Source organism: Athene noctua, chromosome 7, assembly GCF_965140245.1.
Source record: "Athene noctua chromosome 7, bAthNoc1.hap1.1, whole genome shotgun sequence".
Classification (NCBI taxonomy): Eukaryota; Metazoa; Chordata; class Aves; order Strigiformes; family Strigidae; genus Athene; species Athene noctua.
The window spans coordinates 26,227,540-26,248,598 of record NC_134043.1 but is presented as its reverse complement, the minus strand read 5'-3'; the positions used below and the strand labels follow the sequence as shown (position 1 = coordinate 26,248,598).

Sequence of the window (21,059 nt, the reverse complement as noted above, 5' to 3'; positions counted from 1 at the left end):
AGAAAATTAACATTCACCTCTTGTCCTCTACAGATAAACCTGGCCCACCAGCTGCATTTGATGTATCAGAAATCACAAATGAATCCTGCCTTCTGACATGGAATCCTCCACGAGATGATGGGGGTTCTAAAATTACCAACTATGTCCTTGAGAAAAGAGCTACAGATAGTGAAATATGGCACAAGTTGTCATCAACTATTAAGGATACAAAATTCAGAGCTACCAATTTAACTCCTCATAAAGAATATGTGTTCCGAGTCAGTGCTGAGAACATGTATGGTATTGGGGAACCAGTACAATGTAGCCCCATCATTGCAAAATATTCATTTGGTTAGTTAATTAAATTAATATTAATTTTTTACAATATCTTAACAAGGAAAAAGAAAACATGTATGTGATGGTTCTGGTTTTTCTTTTCTTTTTTTCAAAATGTATTCATTTATACAGATCCACCAGGCCCTCCAACAGGTCTCAAGCCTACAGAGGTCACTAAAGACTCAGTAACCTTAACATGGAATGAACCAGATGAAGATGGTGGCAGCCCCATAACTGGCTACTGGGTTGAAAGATATGATCCTGAGCAGGATAAATGGATAAAATGCAATAAAATGCCGGTGAAAGATACGACATTTAAGTAAGACTTTAGTCAGTTTAGTCTGAAATAGATCACAGACACATAAAAATGTAACAGTAGCCTTTTAAACGAGTTTTACGTTGTTCTTACTCTTTTTTCCCTGCTTCCATAACTTTAGATCCAACTAACATTGGGTGGTATACTTTTTTGATAATTAGTTTAAAGAAGAATGTCTTTACAGAAGAGAGAATCATCACTTTTTTTTTTAATGTTATGCTTACTAATGTCTGTGCTACGTAATTATTCATAAGACATTATAAAATAGCAGACATAGCCATCTCAAGTATCAATTTGCAAAAACTCTGGGGTTTTTTTGTCTTCTGATACTTGTATTAACAAGTATATAACATATCATATATGTGATGCGTTATACATCATGTTATATGTTATACATCAAGTATATTATATAACATATCATGGTGCACCATTTTACTGTGGACTATATACCTATTTTGAATGTTCATCATTTCATAAAACATCATTAGCAGTAATTTGGGCATTTTCAGATTGTCCAAGAAAACTGTAGTGCAAAGAGTAGAGAGAATAATGTTTTAAACATGAGTTAATGAGTAGAATTGATTTAATAAAATTTAATCTTTATTTCCAGAGTTAAAGGTCTTACAAATAAGAAGAAATATAAGTTCCGTGTCTTGGCAGAGAATCTTGCAGGACCTGGAAAACCAAGCAAGGAAACAGAACCAATCCTCGTGAAAGACCCAATTGGTACAATAAACACATTTTTAATGGTTCAGTGGTTTAATTAACAACAAAAACAATTATTTGATTTCAATCACGTAATTAATATTGCACTCCTGTCTAGATCCACCATGGCCTCCTGGAAAACCAACTGTGAAAGATGTTGGCAAGACGTCATTATTCCTGAACTGGACAAAGCCAGAACATGATGGAGGGGCAAAGATTGAATCTTATGTCATTGAACTACTAAAGACTGGAACAGATGAGTGGGTGAGAGTAGCTGAAGGAGTTCCCACAACTGAACACTTCCTCAAAGGGCTTATGGAGAAACAAGAATATTCATTCCGTGTAAGAGCTGTGAACAAGGCTGGCGAAAGTGAGCCCAGTGAACCCAGTGACCCTGTGCTGTGCAAGGAGAGGCTCTGTGAGTATTGTTTCAAAATGTGCTGCTACTGCAAAGACACTGTCTGTGTCTTTAAAAAAGCCCCATGTCTGGCTATCTCTGTAGTTACCGAGTGAACTCTTGGAAGGCTTATGAAATAATAATTATATTTGCCCTGCTTCAGCTAAGAAAATAGAAAGTTTTAATAGTTTTGGTGTATTCCCTGTCTTCCAAGATCTTTGATGGAATTAACAACCTGGTTTACCTTTTCTATTTTACAGATCCTCCTTCACCACCTCGGTGGCTTGAGGTTATTAATATTACTAAAAACACAGCAGATCTTAAATGGACTGTACCAGAAAAAGATGGGGGTTCCCCAATTACCAACTACATTGTTGAAAAGAGAGATGTAAGGCGAAAAGGCTGGCAGACAGTTGATACAACAGTGAAAGATACCAAGTACACAGTGAGCCCACTGACAGAAGGCTCATTGTATGTGTTCCGTGTGGCTGCTGAAAATGCCATTGGACAGAGTGATTATTGTGAAATTGAAGATTCAGTGCTTGCTAAAGATACTTTCAGTAAGTTTCAGATTTGTTTACTGAGTGACCAGTAGAAACAGCTCACGTGTAATGTAATGGATTCCTATTCTTCTAATGTGTGTATTTTTTCATTTAGCAACCCCTGGGCCTCCATATGCTCTTACAATAGTTGAAGTGACAAAAGGCCATGTTGATTTGAAATGGGAACCACCTAAGAATGATGGTGGCAGACCAATTCAAAGGTAAGGTCATTTTAGTATGGGGTTTCCTATAGATTAAGATCTTTTCATGAATGAAGACATTTCTCTTGAAATGTTTACATTTTGAATTGACACTGTTCATATGAAAAAGATGTGGATGGATGTTTTTAAAAAAAAAAAAAGCCACGTGGTCAAAGTAATTGTTTGGTTTTAAAATGTGGACATTATGCAAATATAAATAACCTAACGTGCCTGAAAAATGGATGTGTGTCAACATCCTCAAAAAAGCATCTAATCAAATCAGATTAAATTGAAGTGTATATAAAATATTAAAAAATTAATGCAACCATAGTCTTCAGTGCCTCCAGAGCTGTAGCCACTTAGACCCATCTACCAAGTAATATTCTTACATTTTCCTTCTGACTTAGTTTCTCATTCAAACTGTATACACTAGGCTAAGATGAAGCCTCATCTCTTTTCTGTTCATTCGCTTCTTTATTACACTTTTCAAACAGACTGTTTTACTCCTTTGGGTTGCTTCTAACTTCTCCTTTTCTTCGGTTTCTCTAGTATCTGTCCTCTGAAATTCACCTTGAATGCCAGTTATATTTTTCCTCTTTATATTTTCACTCTTCCTCTCCTTCCCAATCACAGTAAGCAGATCTTAAACAAAATTACAACTCCAGAGGTCTGCCTGAAGCAACATAAGTCACTTTATTTGCATTACTTTCCCATAGCCTACCATAGGCATAATTTTGACAGCCGAGTAACTCGCAGATAACATCTGCGAACATTCTCAGTGGACTAACCACTGAGATCCAAACTAGCAAGGATACAAGTATAGCATGGAAGTTCTTTTACCTCTACAGCTCTAAAACCTGAGAACACAGCAGAAGTTCAGGAACTGGCTTTCAGAATTGGGTCTGTCACTAATGTCAACCCTGTTATGTCCAAGACCTACCAGGACTACCAGGATTAAATGGCTGTTGTGTGAAGTAAATATCATTAAATCTGTCACCCATTACTTTCTCTACTTTTCCATTGGCCAAACTATGCTAATCTCTCTTTATCTGTTTTATTGAGCAAGGAGTCTGAAGTGTTCATATTTCAAGTGCCTAATAGTATTTTCCCTAATTTATTCAGATATGTTATAGAAAAGAAAGAAAAACTAGCCACTCGCTGGGTAAAAGCTGGCAAGACAGCTGGTCCAGACTGCAATTTCAGAGTGACTGATGTCATTGAAGGTACAGATGTACAGTTCCAGGTTCGCGCAGAAAATGAAGCTGGCTGTGGTCATCCCAGTGAACCAACCGACCTTATTCATATTGAAGATCCCACAAGTAAGTAATAGTATAATATACAGTGTATGGATTATGGAAACAGTTCTACTCTGTAGGACTGATGTTCTGGGATAAAAATGACAGAATTCATTACCATTTCTGCAGGCCCTCCTTCACCACCTCAGGATTTGCATGTCACAGATGCAGGTCGAAACCACATTTGTATTGCATGGAAACCACCTGAGAAGAATGGTGGAAGCCCTATTATTGGGTATAATGTTGAGATGTGCGAAGCAGGAACAGAAAAGTGGATGCGAATCAATTCTCGTCCAATAAAAGATCTAAAATGTAAAGTGGAGGAAGGTGTTGTTCCAGACAAGGAATATGTGCTTCGAGTCAGAGCTGTCAATGCTGTTGGAGCTAGTGAGCCATCAGACATCTCAGAAAAAGTTGTTGCCAAGGACCCAGACTGTAAGAATAAATTCCTTCTTTTTCAGATCTGTATAACTGAAAAAAGAATGGTGTTTGGCAACTTTCTAGTAATGTTATACTTTCTTTTACAGGTAATCCAACCATTGATCTAAAAACTCGTGACATTGTTGTTGTTAAAGGACAGAAATTACGTATCCCTATACCCTTCAGAGCTGTTCCATCCCCAACGATAACATGGCACAAAGATGGCAAAGAGTTGAAAGCTGGTGACAGAACAACAATGAAGAGTGACTACACCTCTGCATTGCTCGAAGTCATAGACAGTGTTCATGCTGATGCTGGTGTTTATACTATCACACTGGAGAACAAACTGGCATCAACAACTGGCTCAGTCAATGTCAAAGTCATAGGTAACTAAGCTTCTTCCATGCTGTGAAATACACTTATCCTCACTTGAGTCCTGCAGCTGACAGAAGAAAGAACTAGAAAAATCTCTTTTCTGCCATATGGAGCAATCACTTCAACTCAGACACATATAAATTGCCATAAAGGCATTAATGTTACAAAATCCCACAAAAAAAAACACTTTAACCCCATTGGTCTAACTAGTCAATGGCCTCTCAAAGCCTGATTATTATGAATAGTCACCATATGCGGGAGAGCTGAGCATGCACGTGACCAATGTGATCAAGCAATGCCCGTTTATTACAACTAAGAAAGCCCTTTTATAACGTTCTCCCGCACACGTGAGTAACATGCAGTACAAGTCCTCAAGATTGGACAGTTAACTTAGCCCGCTCTTTAAACCTTCTTATGATTGGATAAAAAGTGCCACATCAGCCTTGCCAGGCTTCCCGCCTTGTGTAACTTCCTCTTCCGTCCCAACCCCTTCCAGGGGTTGTTTGTCTCGTCAAGTTTCTCCCCCCTCATTCAGGGTCACATCCTTATTGCATTCTTGCTTGGCTGAGGCTCTTATCAGTCTTGTTCTCACGCAGGATTTCTCACATGTCCATTCTCTTGCAGAAAGTCCTCTAGAATCCCAACAACCAAAAATATAAAAAAACCTATAAAAATTCTGAATATTTTTTCACCTTCAGGAACATATATTCCTATATATATGCTGTGTAGCCAATATTTGTGGGTTTGGTCTGTTTTCTGCAAAGAAATGCAATATAATTTCATATTTGTAGGAATACAGTTTTCCATCTATTTAGTTAACTGATTTTGTTATTCTTATTTGCAACAGGTCCACCTGGACAGTGTAAAGACATTAAGGCAAGCGAAGTAACAAAGAATTCTTGTAAAGTATCCTGGGAACCTCCAGACTTTGATGGTGGTACTCCTATTCTGCATTATGTTCTGGAACGCAGAGAAGCTGGTCGTAGAACATATATCCCAGTCATGTCTGGTGAAAATAAGCTTTCATGGCAAGTCAAAGATCTTATCCCAAACAGTGAATACTACTTCCGTGTTAAAGCTGTCAATAAGATTGGAGGAGGTGAATACCTTGAACTAAGAAACCCAATCATTGCAGAAGACCCAAAACGTAAGCATTTTTTACTACTAATTAATCAAGTAAATTGAATTTTAACCAAAATCTTCATACTTTCTTTTCTCATATGATCCCTCTTTTGCTACTCTTTCACAGAGCCTCCAGATCCTCCTGTTGACCTTGAGGTCCATAATCCAACATCAAAATCAGTAACACTTACATGGAAACCACCCCTGTTTGATGGTGGAAGCAAGATTATGGGCTATATAATAGAAAAGCTCGCTAAGGGCAAGGAGAGGTGGGAGAGATGCAATGAATACCTTGTACCCCTATTAACTTATCCAGTTAAAGGTCTTGAGGAAGGAAAGGAATATCAGTTTCGTGTTCGTGCGGAGAATGCTGCTGGCATCAGTGAGCCTTCTCGGATTACTCCTTTTGTGAAAGCTGTGGATCCTATTGGTATGAATTGCTCATTTGATTGTAGTAATTGCCATACATCCTCAAATATATTGGAAGATTCTACTCTCTGTTTATCATTCTGTGTTATTACAGAGGCTCCAAAAGTCTTCCTGGCTGCAAACCTACAATCTGGCCTTGAGGTGAAGAGAGGTGATGAGATCATACTTGAGGCACATATTTCAGGGTCACCATATCCATCTATCACTTGGCTGAGGAATGATGAAGTTGTCAGACCAGAGGAAATCAAAAAGAGAGTAACAACATATACAAGGAAGAAGAAGGGTGAAGCTGAAGAAGAGAAGCCTTTCCAGCTTTCACTGCCAGAACGTATGAGTATTGACAACCATAAAGAAGGAGAATCTGTACTATCAGTTCGTGACTCCATCAGAGCTGACCATGGCACATTTACAATTAAAGTAGAAAATGATCATGGTGTTGCAAAAGCCTCGTGTGAAGTCAATGTGTTAGGTATGTAATGAATGTCCTCAAAAACACCTAGTTGTTCAGAACGTTGGGTAAGAAGTGCACAAGAGGAGTACTCATCATTTTTCTTGCTTTACTAACAGATATACCTGGGCCTCCAGTCAACTTTGTATTTGAAGATGTGAGGAAAAATTCTGTCATTTGCAAGTGGGAGCCTCCCCTTGATGACGGTGGAAGTGAAATCCTAAACTATGTACTGGAAAAGAAAGACAATACAAAAGCTGAAATGGGCTGGGTCACTGTCAGTGCAACACTCAGACATTGCAAATTCCATGTAACAAAACTGATTGAAGGAAAAGAATATCTGTTCCACGTATTTGCTGAAAATAGAGTTGGACCAGGGCCACCATGTGTTTCAAAACCAATGATAGCGAAAGATCCTTTCTGTAAGTTTTAATTTTGAAATGTTTTCAGAAAACCAATGTAAAACTACACAGGCTCTTAGAACACTCAGCTTCATCTGTGTGAATGTTTCCCAGAGGAAACTTGAAGAATGCAATTATTATTTATTGCACATTTTGAACAACTGAAATAAGGGGAAATATTGAAAACATTCTAATTTCAATAATAAATAAGACTGACAATCACTGTCATAAAACTTCATACTTAAAACACTCATCTAGATACTGACATTCTCTGTGTTCAGTAGACTAATATTTTTACCAAAACAGAGAACCACTGCAAGTTTGATCACTGATTGCAGTTAGGAATCAAATTTTCTGAGAAAGAGCAGAAGAACCATAAATGACTATAAATCAGCCATTTCTCATATTTTAGTTCTCTCTTAGCTTTGAGTAAGCTCTGAAGAAGACAGCAGTGATGACAAAATTGCAATTCTTTTTTTCAGCTCCACCAGATCCACCTAATAAACCCGATGTGCAAGATGTTACCAGCAACAGTATGTTGGTTAAATGGAATGAACCAAAAGACAATGGCAGCCCTATCATAGGATACTGGATTGAAAAACGTGAAATTAATAGTACTCACTGGGCTCGGGTCAACAGGAACCTTGTGAATGCTCTGGAACTAAAAGTTGAAGGACTTCTGGAAGGATTAACCTACATCTTTAGAGTATGTGCTGAAAATGCAGCTGGCCCTGGTAAATTTAGTCCACCATCAGATCCAAAAACTGCACAGGACCCAATAAGTAAGTAGCTTAGCAGAAGCTAATAACAGACAGGTGACAGAATAGGATTCATAGCCTTTAACTTTGATTTACACTTATTTATTTATAGTGCCACCTGGTCCACCGATTCCAAGGGTTGCTGATACAAGCTCAACTTCTATTGAGTTAGAATGGGAACCTCCTGTGTACAATGGTGGTGGAGATATCACTGGCTACCATGTATACAAACAGCTGGTAGGAGTAAAAGAGTGGTCACGTTGCACGGAGAAACCCATTAAGGTTCGACAGTATACTGTTAAAGAAGTCAGAGAAGGTGCAGACTATAAACTCCGTGTTACTGCACTTAATGCAGCTGGTGAAGGACCACCCGGTGAAACTGAACCCACAACAGTTGCAGAACCTAAAGGTATTGCAATTGTATTATTTTCAAGAAATGTCCAGCTGCTTAGAAGTTGTTGTTTGAATCTCTCCCTTGAATTAACGAACTGTTTGTATCTGTTCTGCAGAGCCTCCCACTGTTGAGCTGGATGTTTCTGTCAAAGCAGGCATTCAGATCATGGCTGGGCAAACTATTAAGATTCCTGCTACTGTGACTGGACGTCCTACTCCCACCATTGCATGGACTGTGGAGGACGGTGAATTAGACAAAGATCGAGTTGTTATTGAGAATGTTGGCACAAAATCTGAATTAACCATTAAGAATGCATTGAGGAAAGACCATGGAAGATATGTAATTACTGCTACCAACAGCAGTGGTTCCAAATCTGCAGGAACCAGAGTAGAAGTATTTGGTAAGACAAATATTTTTTAAATAAACTGAGCATTTCTTATAGTGAGATAATCTTTGGGCTTTACCCTACTTGTTTGATTTTGTTTTCCAGATGTTCCTGGGCCAGTCCTTGACCTAAAGCCAGTGGTCACAAACAGAAAAATGTGTTTGCTTAACTGGTCTGATCCTGAAGATGACGGTGGCAGTGATATCATAGGCTTCATTGTTGAACGGAAAGATGCGAAAATGCACACATGGAGACTAGCTATAGACACAGAGAGATCTAAATGTGATATTACAGGTCTAGTTGAAGGGCAGGAGTATAAATTCCGTGTTAGCGCCAAGAACAAGTTTGGTACTGGTCCACCTGTTGAAATAGGACCCATTCTTGCAGTTGATCCACTAGGTGAGATGACTAATGTTATGGGGTTTTTAAAACAATTTTTAATTATAGGTTGATAAACTAGTATTGTTGTGAGGATTACTTTCTATACAGAAAGTGTATTTACTTTTCTACTACCTGGATAAGGCATCTGCCTTAAATTAATTACTTCAGACAGAATTCTGAATCAGTTCTGTAAACCTGCTATGGTTCTTTATGTAATTATGTCTACTGAGACACTGCTAGTTACCTTTTTATCCATATACATGAGAAAGTTTTACTATCCATAATCATACTCAGGTACTTTGCATACTAAAGCTCTGGCTTTAAAAAGCCAGAGCTACTGTACTATATGGTTTAAAATTCTCTATTTTTTAAATGCTTTTTTCATTATGATTTATCTGTGTTAACAGGTCCTCCAACAGCACCTGAGAGGTTCATGTACACAGAGAGGACAAAGTCAAGCATTACCCTTGATTGGAAGCCTCCGCGTAGTGATGGTGGCAGTCCTGTCTTAGGTTATATTGTTGAGAAGAGAAGACATGATTCAAAAGACTATGAAAGAGTTAATGCAAGGCTCTGTCCAAAAACATCTCTTCTTGTTGAAAAACTTGATGAACTTCATATGTATGAATTCCGTGTCAAAGCTGTCAATGCTATAGGAGAAAGCGAACCATCATTGCCCCTAAATGTAGTTATACAAGATGATGAAGGTATATCTTCTTGAAAGAAATCCATACAAATATCTCCAGAACACTGCAAGGCAATTTCTTTGTTTCATCTCCATCCTTACTCTGTCATTTTTTTTCTTGTTTTCAGTACCTCCAACTGTTACATTACGCTTGGCTGTGAGAGGAGATACCATCAAAGTGAAGGCAGGAGAACCAGTTAACATTCCTGCTGATGTGACGGGTCTGCCAATGCCAAAGATTGAATGGGACAAGAATGAAGTTTTAATTGACCAAACATCCAGTGCACTTAAGATAACCAAGGAAGAAGTATCTAGAAGTGAGGCAAAAACTGAACTTATTCTGCCTGCAGCAGTGAGGGATGATAAAGGCACTTACACTGTGAGAGCTTCCAATCGTCTCGGCACTGCATTCCGCAATGTGCATGTTGAAGTGTATGGTAAGGATGCAACACTTGAATAAAATGACAGCTAATAACATGCTTTGCCTTTTTCTTAATTTAGTTATATGCTCCATTACTTCCATACAGATCGTCCTTCTCCACCAAGAAATCTTGCTGTTTCTGATATTAAAGCAGAATCATGCTATTTAACATGGGATGCACCTCTTGATAATGGTGGTAGTGAAATTACCCATTACATTATTGAGAAACGTGATGCTAGTAGGAAGAAATCAGAGTGGGAAGAAGTCTCCAAAAGTGCTGTTGAGAGAAGATTTGGGGTAATTTATATGATATCTTTATGAATACATAAAAAATAATAATAGTACACATCTAATGAAAACTGCTACTTGCATAGATACCTGTGCTCGTGCTCTATTTAGACTGAAGAATTACTGGATGAATGTTGCACATCTATGTATGTGTGTTTTCCTCATGTGACAAAACAAAAAAAAATGTTCTCTTTTGCTGCTTAATCTCAGCTGAGTTTATAAGACATCTTCCTTTCCATTTCCCAGCATTATTGATAGCTTTGCCAACTGAAAAAAAAAAAAAAAAAAAAAAAAAAAGACATTTTTATTTATATTTGGTCCTATGCACATGAAGTAAGAATATCCCTGAGGCATTACATGCAGCTGTGTAGTGCATAAACATAGGTATATCAAAGGGATTCCAAGACAGAACTTAAAGCAAAAACTGCTGCATAACTTCAAATAAGTTTATTCTGAAAGTAGACAAGTATTTATTTAAATCTTATTTTTCAGGTATGGAATCTTGCAACAAATGAAAAATATCAATTTAGAGTCCGGGCTGTAAACAAATATGGAATAAGTGATGAATGCCTCTCAGAAAAAGTTGTTATTAAGGATCCCTATGGCCTTCCTGGACCTCCTGGAAAGCCAAAAATCTTAGATCGCACCAGATCATCAATGCTAGTGACTTGGGAACCTCCTCTGAATGACGGTGGCAGCCCAATAACTGGTTATTGGCTGGAGAAGAGAGAGGTGGGAGGTGTCTACTGGTCACGTGTTAACAGGGCTCCAGTAACAAAACCATCAGTAAAAGGTTTACAGTACAATGTGCTTCGTTTGGCTGAAGGTGTTGAATACCAGTTCAGAGTTATGGCTGAAAATCTTGCTGGAATTGGTCCTCCGAGTGAACCATCAGATCCTGCCTTAGCAGCAGATCCCATATGTAAGTATATAATTTGCATGACTATTTCAAGGACATCATACCAGAACCAGAATGTGCTACTATTATTTATATCGATTTTAGTGCAATTACTCCCATGTTTTGTTTTCTTTAAACCAAAAAGAAAATATTGACACAAAGTAGTTTCGTGATACTCTGTTTTTCACTGTTTTAAAAATAATTAGCTTTAATTTCATCTTTTTACCTCTTTTATGAACCTTAAACTGTAATAACATCAATTCAAACATTGCTGGATAAACTTGAGTTCAGAATCAGATTTTCATATTATTTTCTTTATTGTTAGAGTTCAATATTTATGCCTTGTACCTTAAGTATCTCTTAATAATATATGTAATATCTCTATGTATGTTCTAGCGTTATACACTATGTATGACAGAAGAAAATTAAAATACCTGCGTTCTTATAGAAACTGTTCAGAAAAATATAGGCAGACACTAACTGTTAGGTAATTTTTACTTGCTCTTTTTTTTTTACAAGTTGTGCCTGGTCCACCATCTTGCCCAGAGGTCAAAGACAAAACCAAATCATCTGTAGCTCTTGCATGGAAGCCTCCACAAAAGGATGGTGGCAGTCCTATAAAGGGATATATTGTTGAAATGCAAGATGAAGGTAGTACTGACTGGAAGAAGGTGAATGAGGGAGACAAACTCTTTCCTACTTGTGAATGTGTTGTTCCCAACTTGAAAGAGCTCAGAAAATACCGATTTAGGGTGAAAGCTGTAAATGCTGCTGGAGAGTCAGAACCAAGTCCTGCAACATCAGACATACCTGTCCAAGATATTCTAGGTAAGTGTTCTTGGAATTAATTTAGGTATTTATATCTAAATGCCACCTACTGCTGTGAATGTTCAAGCACGATGCCAAGCAAGCCAAAGTCAAAACAGAACAAACAATTACACAAAAATATAACAAAAGATTAACACACATTGTTTGAAAGTGACATGATGACCATTACCAGGGCAGGATCCATTGGAAAAATGATAAGCATCTACAGTCATACTAAGGAAATAATGTTTATTTTATGAAGAAATTACTATGACAAATTTTTCTATTCATATACTCTCCAGCTTCCTTTTTGCACACCCAGCCTTTCTCACATAAACACATCTGCATATTTGTGGGGGGGTTTAGCTCAGTGCTGACAGAAATTTGCTTTCAGTATCTCTTAACATGTATATACTAAATATTTTTGCAGAGGAGCCAGAAATCTTCCTTGATATTGGAGCACAGGATTTCCTCTCTTGTCGTGCTGGCACAACAATTAAAATTCCAGCTGTTATCAAGGGTCGTCCAGTTCCAAAAACATTTTGGGAATTTGAAGGAAAAGCCAAGACAACAGCAAAGGTTAGTAAAAGAAAAAGCTTTTTTCTACATGTGTTTCTAGACATTTAAGCCTATCTCCTTTTATATTTACATTGTTTCCCTTTGTTCATAGGAGGGAGGTCATAATGTACCTGAAGAAGCTCAGGTAAAGCAAACAATTTTTATAACTTTAGTACTGTTGCATTTTTCAAACATAAATATTTAAAGTTGGTCTATAACTTCTCTTTTTTTCTGTAATACACAGGTGGAAGCAACTGATACACGTTCAGTGATTATCATCCCTGAGTGCAACAGAAGTCATTCCGGACGATACAGTATTACAGCAAAGAACAAAGCAGGACAAAAAACTGTGCATGTCAGAGTCAATGTGCTTGGTATGGCTTATACATGTTGAAGTGTTCAAATACTAGATTTTAGTCTTGGTTTTCTACATAATTATGTAAAATTGTTTCTGTGGTGCTTTTACCTTAACAGATGTCCCAGGCCCACCAAAAGACCTAAAAGTAAGCGATATCACAAGAGGTAGTTGTAAACTTTCATGGAAGATGCCAGATGATGATGGTGGAGATAGAATTAGAGGCTATGTTATAGAGAAAAGAAATATTGATGGAAAGGCCTGGACTAAAGTCAATGCAAACTGTGGAAGTACATCCTTTGTTGTACCTGATCTCATATCTGGCCAAGAGTATTTCTTCCGAGTACGTGCAGAAAACCGTTTTGGTGTTGGCCCTCCTGCAGAAACCATCCAACGCACCACAGCCAGAGATCCAATCCGTAAGTGTAATAAAAGTCAAATAAATTCTTTAAAACCAGATGGTACTGTACAATGGATATATTCACATGTCTGTTTTGTTTGTGAAGATCCTCCTGATCCACCTATTAAACTAAAGATTGGCCTTGTAACCAAGAACACAGTGAGCTTGACATGGAAACCACCGAAGAATGATGGTGGAGCTCCTGTTACACATTATAATGTGGAATGTCTCCGCTGGGATCGTACTGGAGAAGTGAAAGAGACTTGGAAGCAATGCAACAGACGTGACGTGGAGGAAACAAAGTTTACTGTTGAGGACCTTGTAGAAGGTGGAGAATATGAATTCAGGGTCAAAGCTGTAAATATAGCAGGTCCTAGTAGGCCTTCAGCCACTGTTGGCCCACTTGTTGTCAAAGACCAGACATGTAAGTACTAACTGATACCAGTAAATACAAATTCCATTTTAAAATTATGAAGTATTTTTCTATGTTAATTTTTTCAACATTTCACTGTAGGTCCACCATCTATTGAACTCAAAGAATTTATGGAGGTTGAAGAAGGAACAGATGTTAACATTGTGGCCAAGATAAAGGGTGTACCCTTCCCCACATTAACGTGGCTAAAAGCTTCTCCAAAGAAACCAGATGACAAAACACCAGTGCTGTATGATCAACATGTCAACAAGATCATTGGTGAAGATACTTGCACTTTATTGATTCAGCAGTCTCGCAGAAGTGATACAGGCTTATATACTATAACAGCTGTAAATAATCTGGGAACTGCTTCAAAGGAGATGAGACTAAACGTTCTGGGTAGATATCAAGAACTCTTATGCATTGCATCAATCAATAGTATTCATGTGATACTTTGTGATACTTAAAATGGCATTTTAATTCATTCTTCTTTACAAAAATTTATTTTTTAGGTCGTCCAGGACCTCCAGTGGGACCTATTAAATTTGAATCCATTTTGGCTGATAAAATGACAATATCATGGCTTCCTCCATTAGATGATGGTGGTTCTAAGATTACAAACTATGTTATAGAGAAAAAAGAAGCAAATAGGAGGACATGGGTACCTGTTACTAATGAGCCTAAGGAGTGCTTATTCACTGTTCCCAAGCTGATGGAAGGCCATGAGTATGTGTTCCGCATTATGGCACAAAACAAATTTGGTATTGGAGAACCTTTGGATAGTGAACCAGAAACAGCACGAAACCTTTTCAGTAAGTAGGAATATGCTTTCAAATTATGTCAGTTGTTTTTATATGCTAGTATGTGTACAGCATCTGTTAAACACCACTACTACTTTTCTCTCTTTACATAAGTAAATTTTCTAGAATAGCTTGAAGAGTTTAGCATAAGTAGTTAGTTCTTAAAAGCACATGTAGTACTTAAAAAAATACTTTTCTCCTTCCTTGTTATATATTAAAATGCAATCAAGGATGCGTTTTAAGGTTTAAATATATTAATAATGGTTTATCTGATAAGATTCAGGTCGTTCTGTTGTATTTGAGACATTGTTGACCTCTCAGATCAGGAAGGGTTTATTTCTTGCCTTCAGTTTTGAAAGAGAAATTAGACAGGGTACCTCTGAAGTAGAAGGAACGTTAGGCTGGCAAGAGAAAATCATTCTTAAAACATCCAAGGTTAGGCTGAGAACTGAAATGAGATACTGATCCAGGAAGGCAAGAAAAATTCATTTGTGACAATTGTTTTATGAAGGAAAGATATTTTATATTTCATGAAAGTGTATGCACCTGAATAGGCATGGGAAGGTGAATGAGGGAAGGAGTCTCATACAGACAGGTAACTAAATAACGCAGCTGTGACCATGTCAGTGCATAGATCTGTTTTGCACTCTAGCTATCTCAATCTTTCTTTAGCATTTTTTTTTTTTTACAAACTATGTGTGAATTTTTCCCCCAGCTGTTCCTGGACCATGTGACAAGCCAACAGTTAGCAGTATAACACGTGACTCAATGACTGTAAACTGGGAAGAACCGGAACATGATGGTGGCTCTCCTATTACTGGTTACTGGTTGGAGCGCAAAGAGACTACTGGAAAGAGATGGACCAGGGTTAACCGTGATCCTATTAAACCTATGACACTGGGGGTTTCATACAAAGTTACAGGTCTGATTGAAGGCTCTGAATATCAGTTCCGTGTTTCAGCTATCAATGCAGCTGGTGTTGGTCCACCAAGCATGCCATCTGATCCAGCAATTGCTAGGGATCCTATTGGTAAATATTTTAGATTCCTATTTTTTAATTTAAAAATATTCAAGTAAGAATATAGAATATATTGTTATGCTGTGATGGTATGATGATATTTTTCAGCCCCACCTGGCCCTCCTATTCCAAAAGTTACTGATTGGACAAAGTCTTCTGTAGACTTGGAGTGGACACCACCACTAAAGGATGGTGGTTCTAGGGTCACTGGCTACATTGTTGAGTATAAAGAGGAAGGAAAGGAAGAATGGGAACGGGTAGGTAGAAAAATATTACAGAATCTGCATTTCTTCTCTTTGTGTGTCTGTCAAAAGAAATTGCTCCAGAAAATGCATTTTTTTACAAATTTGCACTATGCAAGTTAGTTCCTAAAGATTCTTATTTTTGCATTATCTTCATATGTTTAAAATATAAGACCAAATGTAAAAGTCAGTAGTTGTACCTCCAAAACATCATTAACTTTGCAGTTTACTAAACTTAGAACTTTAAAATTTCTGTTTAAAGATCTGAGAAAATATGTAGGTAATTTGTGATTTAAAAAACCCGAAAAAACAAACAAACAAACAAACAAAACCAAAAAAAAAAAAAAAAAAAAAGAAGAAAAGACCAAGTTAGCACTGGCATAAAAGTAAGTCTCACTGGTGTCAAATGTGCCAGATCATTTACAAATCTATGTCCCTACATTTTCCTGCTTTTTTCAATAATTCATTACTGAATTATTTTTTTCAGTAATAGACTATTGAAAGTTTAACTATTGGCTATTTGGCTTATCACCATAAACATTTGGGTGTATTTCAAGTAGTACCTAAATTTTCTGCACTGTTTCCAGATAAACAAGCTTCATATTTAGGTTTAAAAAGAATTCCTTTGTTTTGCTACTCTCACTTATATTAATCTATTTGTCCAATAATACATGTAATTCTTCTGAGACCACAGACCATTGTAATTGCTGTAATTTATCTTGCTTTTGAAATTATCAAAAAAGTGAATCTTCAGAATAGCTTGTATTTCCCTGTCTTGTATTTCTTTACACGGATTCTGAAGAATTTTGTGTGAGCTAGATCTGTGTATGCTTAAGATTGTCTCATGGTTGTAAATGTGAAATAACATCTGATTTAAGATTTGTTTCAATCATCACAGATTGACGATACCTTGATGTTATATTATTTTTTTCCAGGTAAAAGATAAAGAAATTAGAGGAACCAAGTTCGTTGTGGCAGGATTAAAAGAAGGATGTTTTTATAAATTTAGAGTTAGAGCAGTGAATGCTGCTGGCATTGGAGAGCCTGGAGAAGTTACAGACATTATTGAAATGAAGGACAGAATTGGTATTTATCATTTACATATACATTTTTAATACCTCTAAGTCAAAGTGGGAAAAAAAAATCATGGAATTTTTTTGTTCTCCTCCCACAGTGCCTCCTGATATTAATTTGGATGCAAGCGTCAGAGACAGAATTGTTGTTCATGCTGGAGGAGTAATTCGGATCATAGCATATGTCTCAGGAAAACCAGCTCCCACAGTGACTTGGAGCAGGGATGACCGAGCTTTGCCAGAAGAAGCTAAAATTGAAGAAACAGCTATTAGTTCATCTTTGGTCATCAAGAATTGCAAGAGGAGCCATCAGGGTATATATACCCTTCTTGCTAAAAATGCCGGTGGTGAGCGGAAGAAGAATATTATTGTTGATGTGCTAGGTAAATACAAACTTCAGTCCTTGTGAACAAGTAAAATTTCATAACATTCACCATGTACACTTAAATACTCCATTTCTTCTTTGCTTTCAGATGTGCCAGGCCCGGTTGGTATGCCATTCCTTACTGAGAACCTAACTAGTGACTCTTGTAAATTGACATGGTTTACTCCAGAAGATGATGGTGGTTCACCTATTACCAACTATATAATTGAAAAGCGTGAATCTGACCACAGAGCTTGGACTCCAGTAAGCTGCACAGTTACAAGACAGAATGCGACTGTTCAGGGACTCACTGAAGGGAAAGCCTACTTCTTCCGAATTGCAGCTGAGAATATAATTGGCATGGGTCCGTTCACAGAGACAACAAAAGAGCTTATTATTAGAGACCCAATAAGTAAGTATATATTCAAGTTTGGGTTACTATCATATGAGAGGAATATGCAGAAAAATGCATTTACCGTATTTTTTTGTTTATTCACAGCTGTTCCTGACCGTCCAGAAGACCTGGAAGTAAAAGCAGTTACCAAGAACTCTGTTACATTAACTTGGAACCCTCCAAAATATAATGGAGGCTCAGATATCACCATGTACGTACTGGAGAGCCGTCTGATTGGAAAAGAGAAATTCCACAAAGTTACAAAGGAAAAAATGCTTGATAGGAGATACACTGTAGAAGGCCTGAAAGAGGGTGACACCTATGAGTATCGTGTGAGCGCTTGCAATATTGTGGGGCAAGGCAAGCCATCATTTTGCACAAAACCAATCACATGCAAGGATGAAATTGGTATGTATGTTTTTTGTATTTATTTTTAAATCAGTGATTACATTTACTGATTCCTTACTTTTCCTTATTAATATTGCTGACATTTGCGGGCATTGTGTTTTTTAATATCTTCTTTCAGCTCCTCCATCACTTGACCTTGACTTTAGAGACAAACTTATTGTTAGGGTTGGTGAAGCTTTCAGCCTGACTGGACGTTACTCAGGCAAGCCTGCACCCAAGGTTACTTGGCTAAAGGATGATGTTGTTGTGAAAGAAGATGACCGTACAAAGATCAAGACAACTCCTACAACTCTTTGCTTGGGGATACTAAAATCTGTCCGTGGAGACTCAGGCAAATATTGTGTTACTGTGGAGAACAGCACAGGATCAAGAAAAGGATTTTGTCAAGTTAATGTTGTTGGTAGGTTTCACTGAACAACAGTATTTATTGTCTGTGATACTTAGTAGTGATTAGAATTGACTGAATTCTATAAAATTTAAATATTAAAATGTGTTCTTTATTAAAATAATTTGATTTACTGCATTCTCATTTATACTGAAATACGATTTATTTATTTTGAGTACATAGTTAACTCTGTCTTAGTTTATTCAGCATGAATAATTTAATGTCCCAACGTACATTTAGAGAAACTGTAGAGAGTTTTGTCCCAACAAACATCTAGAGACACTGTAGAAAATGTCAGTCACCAAATACCTTATAAGCATTAAGGAATTAAGTGCAGTGAGTCAAACACATATTAAAGAGAAATAGTCCTGAAGTCTTTATTCCTTATTAAAATTGTGATGCCAGGTTTCTAATTTCATAATATATTTAATGCATTGACACTGTTTAATCTATGTCATTATCTGAAGTTCTTATGAAAGCATGGGTATGCTTTATTTCTTCTTAAACAGATCGCCCATCACCTCCAGTAGGCCCAGTTATATTTGATGAAGTTCATAAAGATCACATGGTAGTTTCGTGGAAACCTCCATTAGATGATGGAGGCAGTGAAATTACAAATTATATTATTGAGAAGAAGGATGCACACAGAGACCTGTGGATGCCAGTTACATCTGCCACAGTTAAGACAACATGCAAAATACCTAAGCTGCTTGAAGGAAGAGAATATCAAATTCGAATTTATGCTGAAAATCTTTATGGCATAAGTGATCCTCTCATCTCTGATGAGATGAAAGCCAAGGACCGTTTCCGTATGTTATTCATTTGCAATCTTACTTTGATGCTTTAATCTTTACTCTTGTTTGTAGTGTTCATAAACTCTTCTTTCCCCCCCCCAAGGTGTTCCTGATGCACCTGAGCAACCAATCATTAAGGATGTTACCAAAAACTCTGCAGTAGTGGTTTGGAACAAACCATATGATGGAGGCAAGCCAATAACAAATTATATTGTAGAAAAGAAAGAAACAATGGCTACAAGATGGGTCAAAGTTACCAAGGACCCGATTTTCCCCAGTACTCAGTTCAAAGTACCTGACCTCCTTGAAGGCTGTCAATATGAATTCCGTGTTTCAGCAGAAAATGAAATTGGTGTTGGTGATCCTAGTCCACCATCAAAGCCAATTTTTGCCAGAGACCCAATTGGTAAAGTATTAAAATTCATTTCTCATTTAAATTTTAACACACTCTTCATTTCAGTTAGAAAATAATTTTAATAGTTTCTTTCCACACCCCCCACCCCCCCTCCCCATTTCTTTCTTCTCTTGCTTTTTAAACAGCAAAACCAAGTCCACCTGTTAATCCAGAAGCAGTAGATAAAACTAAAAATTCAGTTGATTTATCTTGGCAACCACCACGCCATGATGGTAATGGCAAGATAATTGGCTACCTTGTTGAGTATCAGAAAGTTGGAGATGAAGAATGGAAAAAGGCCAATCTTACAGCAGATTCTTGTCCTGAAACAAAATACAAAGTCACTGGCCTTACTGAGGGTTTGACCTATAAATTCAGGGTCAAGGCAGTGAATGCAGCAGGTGAATCTGAACCAGCCTATGTTCCTGATCCAGTGGAAGTAAAGGACAGACTTGGTAAGTGTAATAAAATCAGAGAAGTTTACCTAAGAAGAAATTTTTTTCCCCTCCTTTTCTAAAAATATATAATTTTAATTCCAGAACCTCCTGAGCTGATACTTGATGCTAATATGGCCCGAGAACAGCATGTAAAAGCTGGAGATACCCTGAGACTTAGTGCTGTTATTAAAGGTGTTCCATTCCCAAAAGTTTCTTGGAAGAAAGAAGATCATGAGGTTTCACCCAAAGCTGATATTGAGGTTACAGGAGTTGGCAGTAAACTTGAAATTCGTAACACTGTCCATGAAGATGGTGGAATTTATTCTCTGACAGTTGAAAATCCAGCTGGTTCAAAGACTGTTTCAGTAAAAGTTGTGGTCTTAGGTAATATTTTTTATTTTCTTTTTATACTGCATGGTTTTAATCTATAGTTAGAGATTAAGTAATAAAGGAATGTCTGGAAAATATCATTAAACTGAGTTCTAATAAATACACAGTAGAAAAAGGACTAAAGTTTACACAAAATATATGCATTTCTCTTGAAATTTACTAAGTCTTGTAAAAAATGCTTTGGTTATCAAATAGTTAACAGATTCGGTTTTTGTCAATATTAGATAAGCCCGGTCCACCCAGAAATCTGCAAGTCAGTGAAGTTAGAAGCGATTCTTGCTATCTCACTTGGATGGAACCAGAAGATGATGGTGGCTCTGTCATTACCAACTATGTGGTGGAAAGGAGAGATGTAGCTTCTGCACAGTGGGTAGCCATCTCATCAACCTCCAAGAAACGCAGTCATATGGCTAAATATCTGATTGAAGGCACTCAGTATCTCTTCCGAGTTGCAGCTGAGAATCAGTTTGGTAGAGGTCCATATGTGGAAACACTCAAGCCTATTAAAGCTGTAGATCCACTGCGTAAGTGTTTTTCAGTTACATGATTTGTTTTGTATATGTTTTTCTGGTTAATTTTTGAGATTATCTTGTTGGTACTAATGTGAACATGATACACTGCTACCATAGACTGGTCATGCTAATAACCATTTT

The 21,059-nt window shown here is 37.3% G+C and overlaps 1 protein-coding gene across 1 annotated transcript in view; it reads left to right on the top strand.

Annotated features, from left to right (window-relative positions):
- TTN (titin) overlaps window positions 1-21,059 on the top strand; it is a 242,029-nt gene that overhangs the window by 161,098 nt on the left and 59,872 nt on the right. The window contains exons 187-227 of the mRNA XM_074911579.1: window positions 34-330; window positions 448-634; window positions 1,242-1,357; window positions 1,455-1,754; window positions 1,994-2,293; window positions 2,391-2,496; window positions 3,598-3,794; window positions 3,900-4,205; window positions 4,298-4,576; window positions 5,413-5,712; window positions 5,815-6,117; window positions 6,211-6,585; window positions 6,684-6,986; window positions 7,448-7,747; window positions 7,836-8,132; window positions 8,233-8,517; window positions 8,608-8,901; window positions 9,291-9,590; window positions 9,697-10,005; window positions 10,096-10,286; window positions 10,770-11,199; window positions 11,695-12,003; window positions 12,413-12,561; window positions 12,653-12,685; window positions 12,785-12,914; window positions 13,015-13,314; window positions 13,402-13,719; window positions 13,810-14,106; window positions 14,220-14,519; window positions 15,223-15,537; window positions 15,634-15,782; window positions 16,703-16,853; window positions 16,942-17,223; window positions 17,314-17,616; window positions 17,704-18,006; window positions 18,125-18,406; window positions 18,901-19,200; window positions 19,289-19,591; window positions 19,726-20,034; window positions 20,119-20,400; window positions 20,631-20,930. Of these exons, the coding sequence (XP_074767680.1) occupies window positions 34-330; window positions 448-634; window positions 1,242-1,357; window positions 1,455-1,754; window positions 1,994-2,293; window positions 2,391-2,496; window positions 3,598-3,794; window positions 3,900-4,205; window positions 4,298-4,576; window positions 5,413-5,712; window positions 5,815-6,117; window positions 6,211-6,585; window positions 6,684-6,986; window positions 7,448-7,747; window positions 7,836-8,132; window positions 8,233-8,517; window positions 8,608-8,901; window positions 9,291-9,590; window positions 9,697-10,005; window positions 10,096-10,286; window positions 10,770-11,199; window positions 11,695-12,003; window positions 12,413-12,561; window positions 12,653-12,685; window positions 12,785-12,914; window positions 13,015-13,314; window positions 13,402-13,719; window positions 13,810-14,106; window positions 14,220-14,519; window positions 15,223-15,537; window positions 15,634-15,782; window positions 16,703-16,853; window positions 16,942-17,223; window positions 17,314-17,616; window positions 17,704-18,006; window positions 18,125-18,406; window positions 18,901-19,200; window positions 19,289-19,591; window positions 19,726-20,034; window positions 20,119-20,400; window positions 20,631-20,930 (10,890 nt within the window). The remainder of the gene's footprint in view (window positions 1-33; window positions 331-447; window positions 635-1,241; window positions 1,358-1,454; window positions 1,755-1,993; window positions 2,294-2,390; window positions 2,497-3,597; window positions 3,795-3,899; window positions 4,206-4,297; window positions 4,577-5,412; window positions 5,713-5,814; window positions 6,118-6,210; window positions 6,586-6,683; window positions 6,987-7,447; window positions 7,748-7,835; window positions 8,133-8,232; window positions 8,518-8,607; window positions 8,902-9,290; window positions 9,591-9,696; window positions 10,006-10,095; window positions 10,287-10,769; window positions 11,200-11,694; window positions 12,004-12,412; window positions 12,562-12,652; window positions 12,686-12,784; window positions 12,915-13,014; window positions 13,315-13,401; window positions 13,720-13,809; window positions 14,107-14,219; window positions 14,520-15,222; window positions 15,538-15,633; window positions 15,783-16,702; window positions 16,854-16,941; window positions 17,224-17,313; window positions 17,617-17,703; window positions 18,007-18,124; window positions 18,407-18,900; window positions 19,201-19,288; window positions 19,592-19,725; window positions 20,035-20,118; window positions 20,401-20,630; window positions 20,931-21,059) is intronic.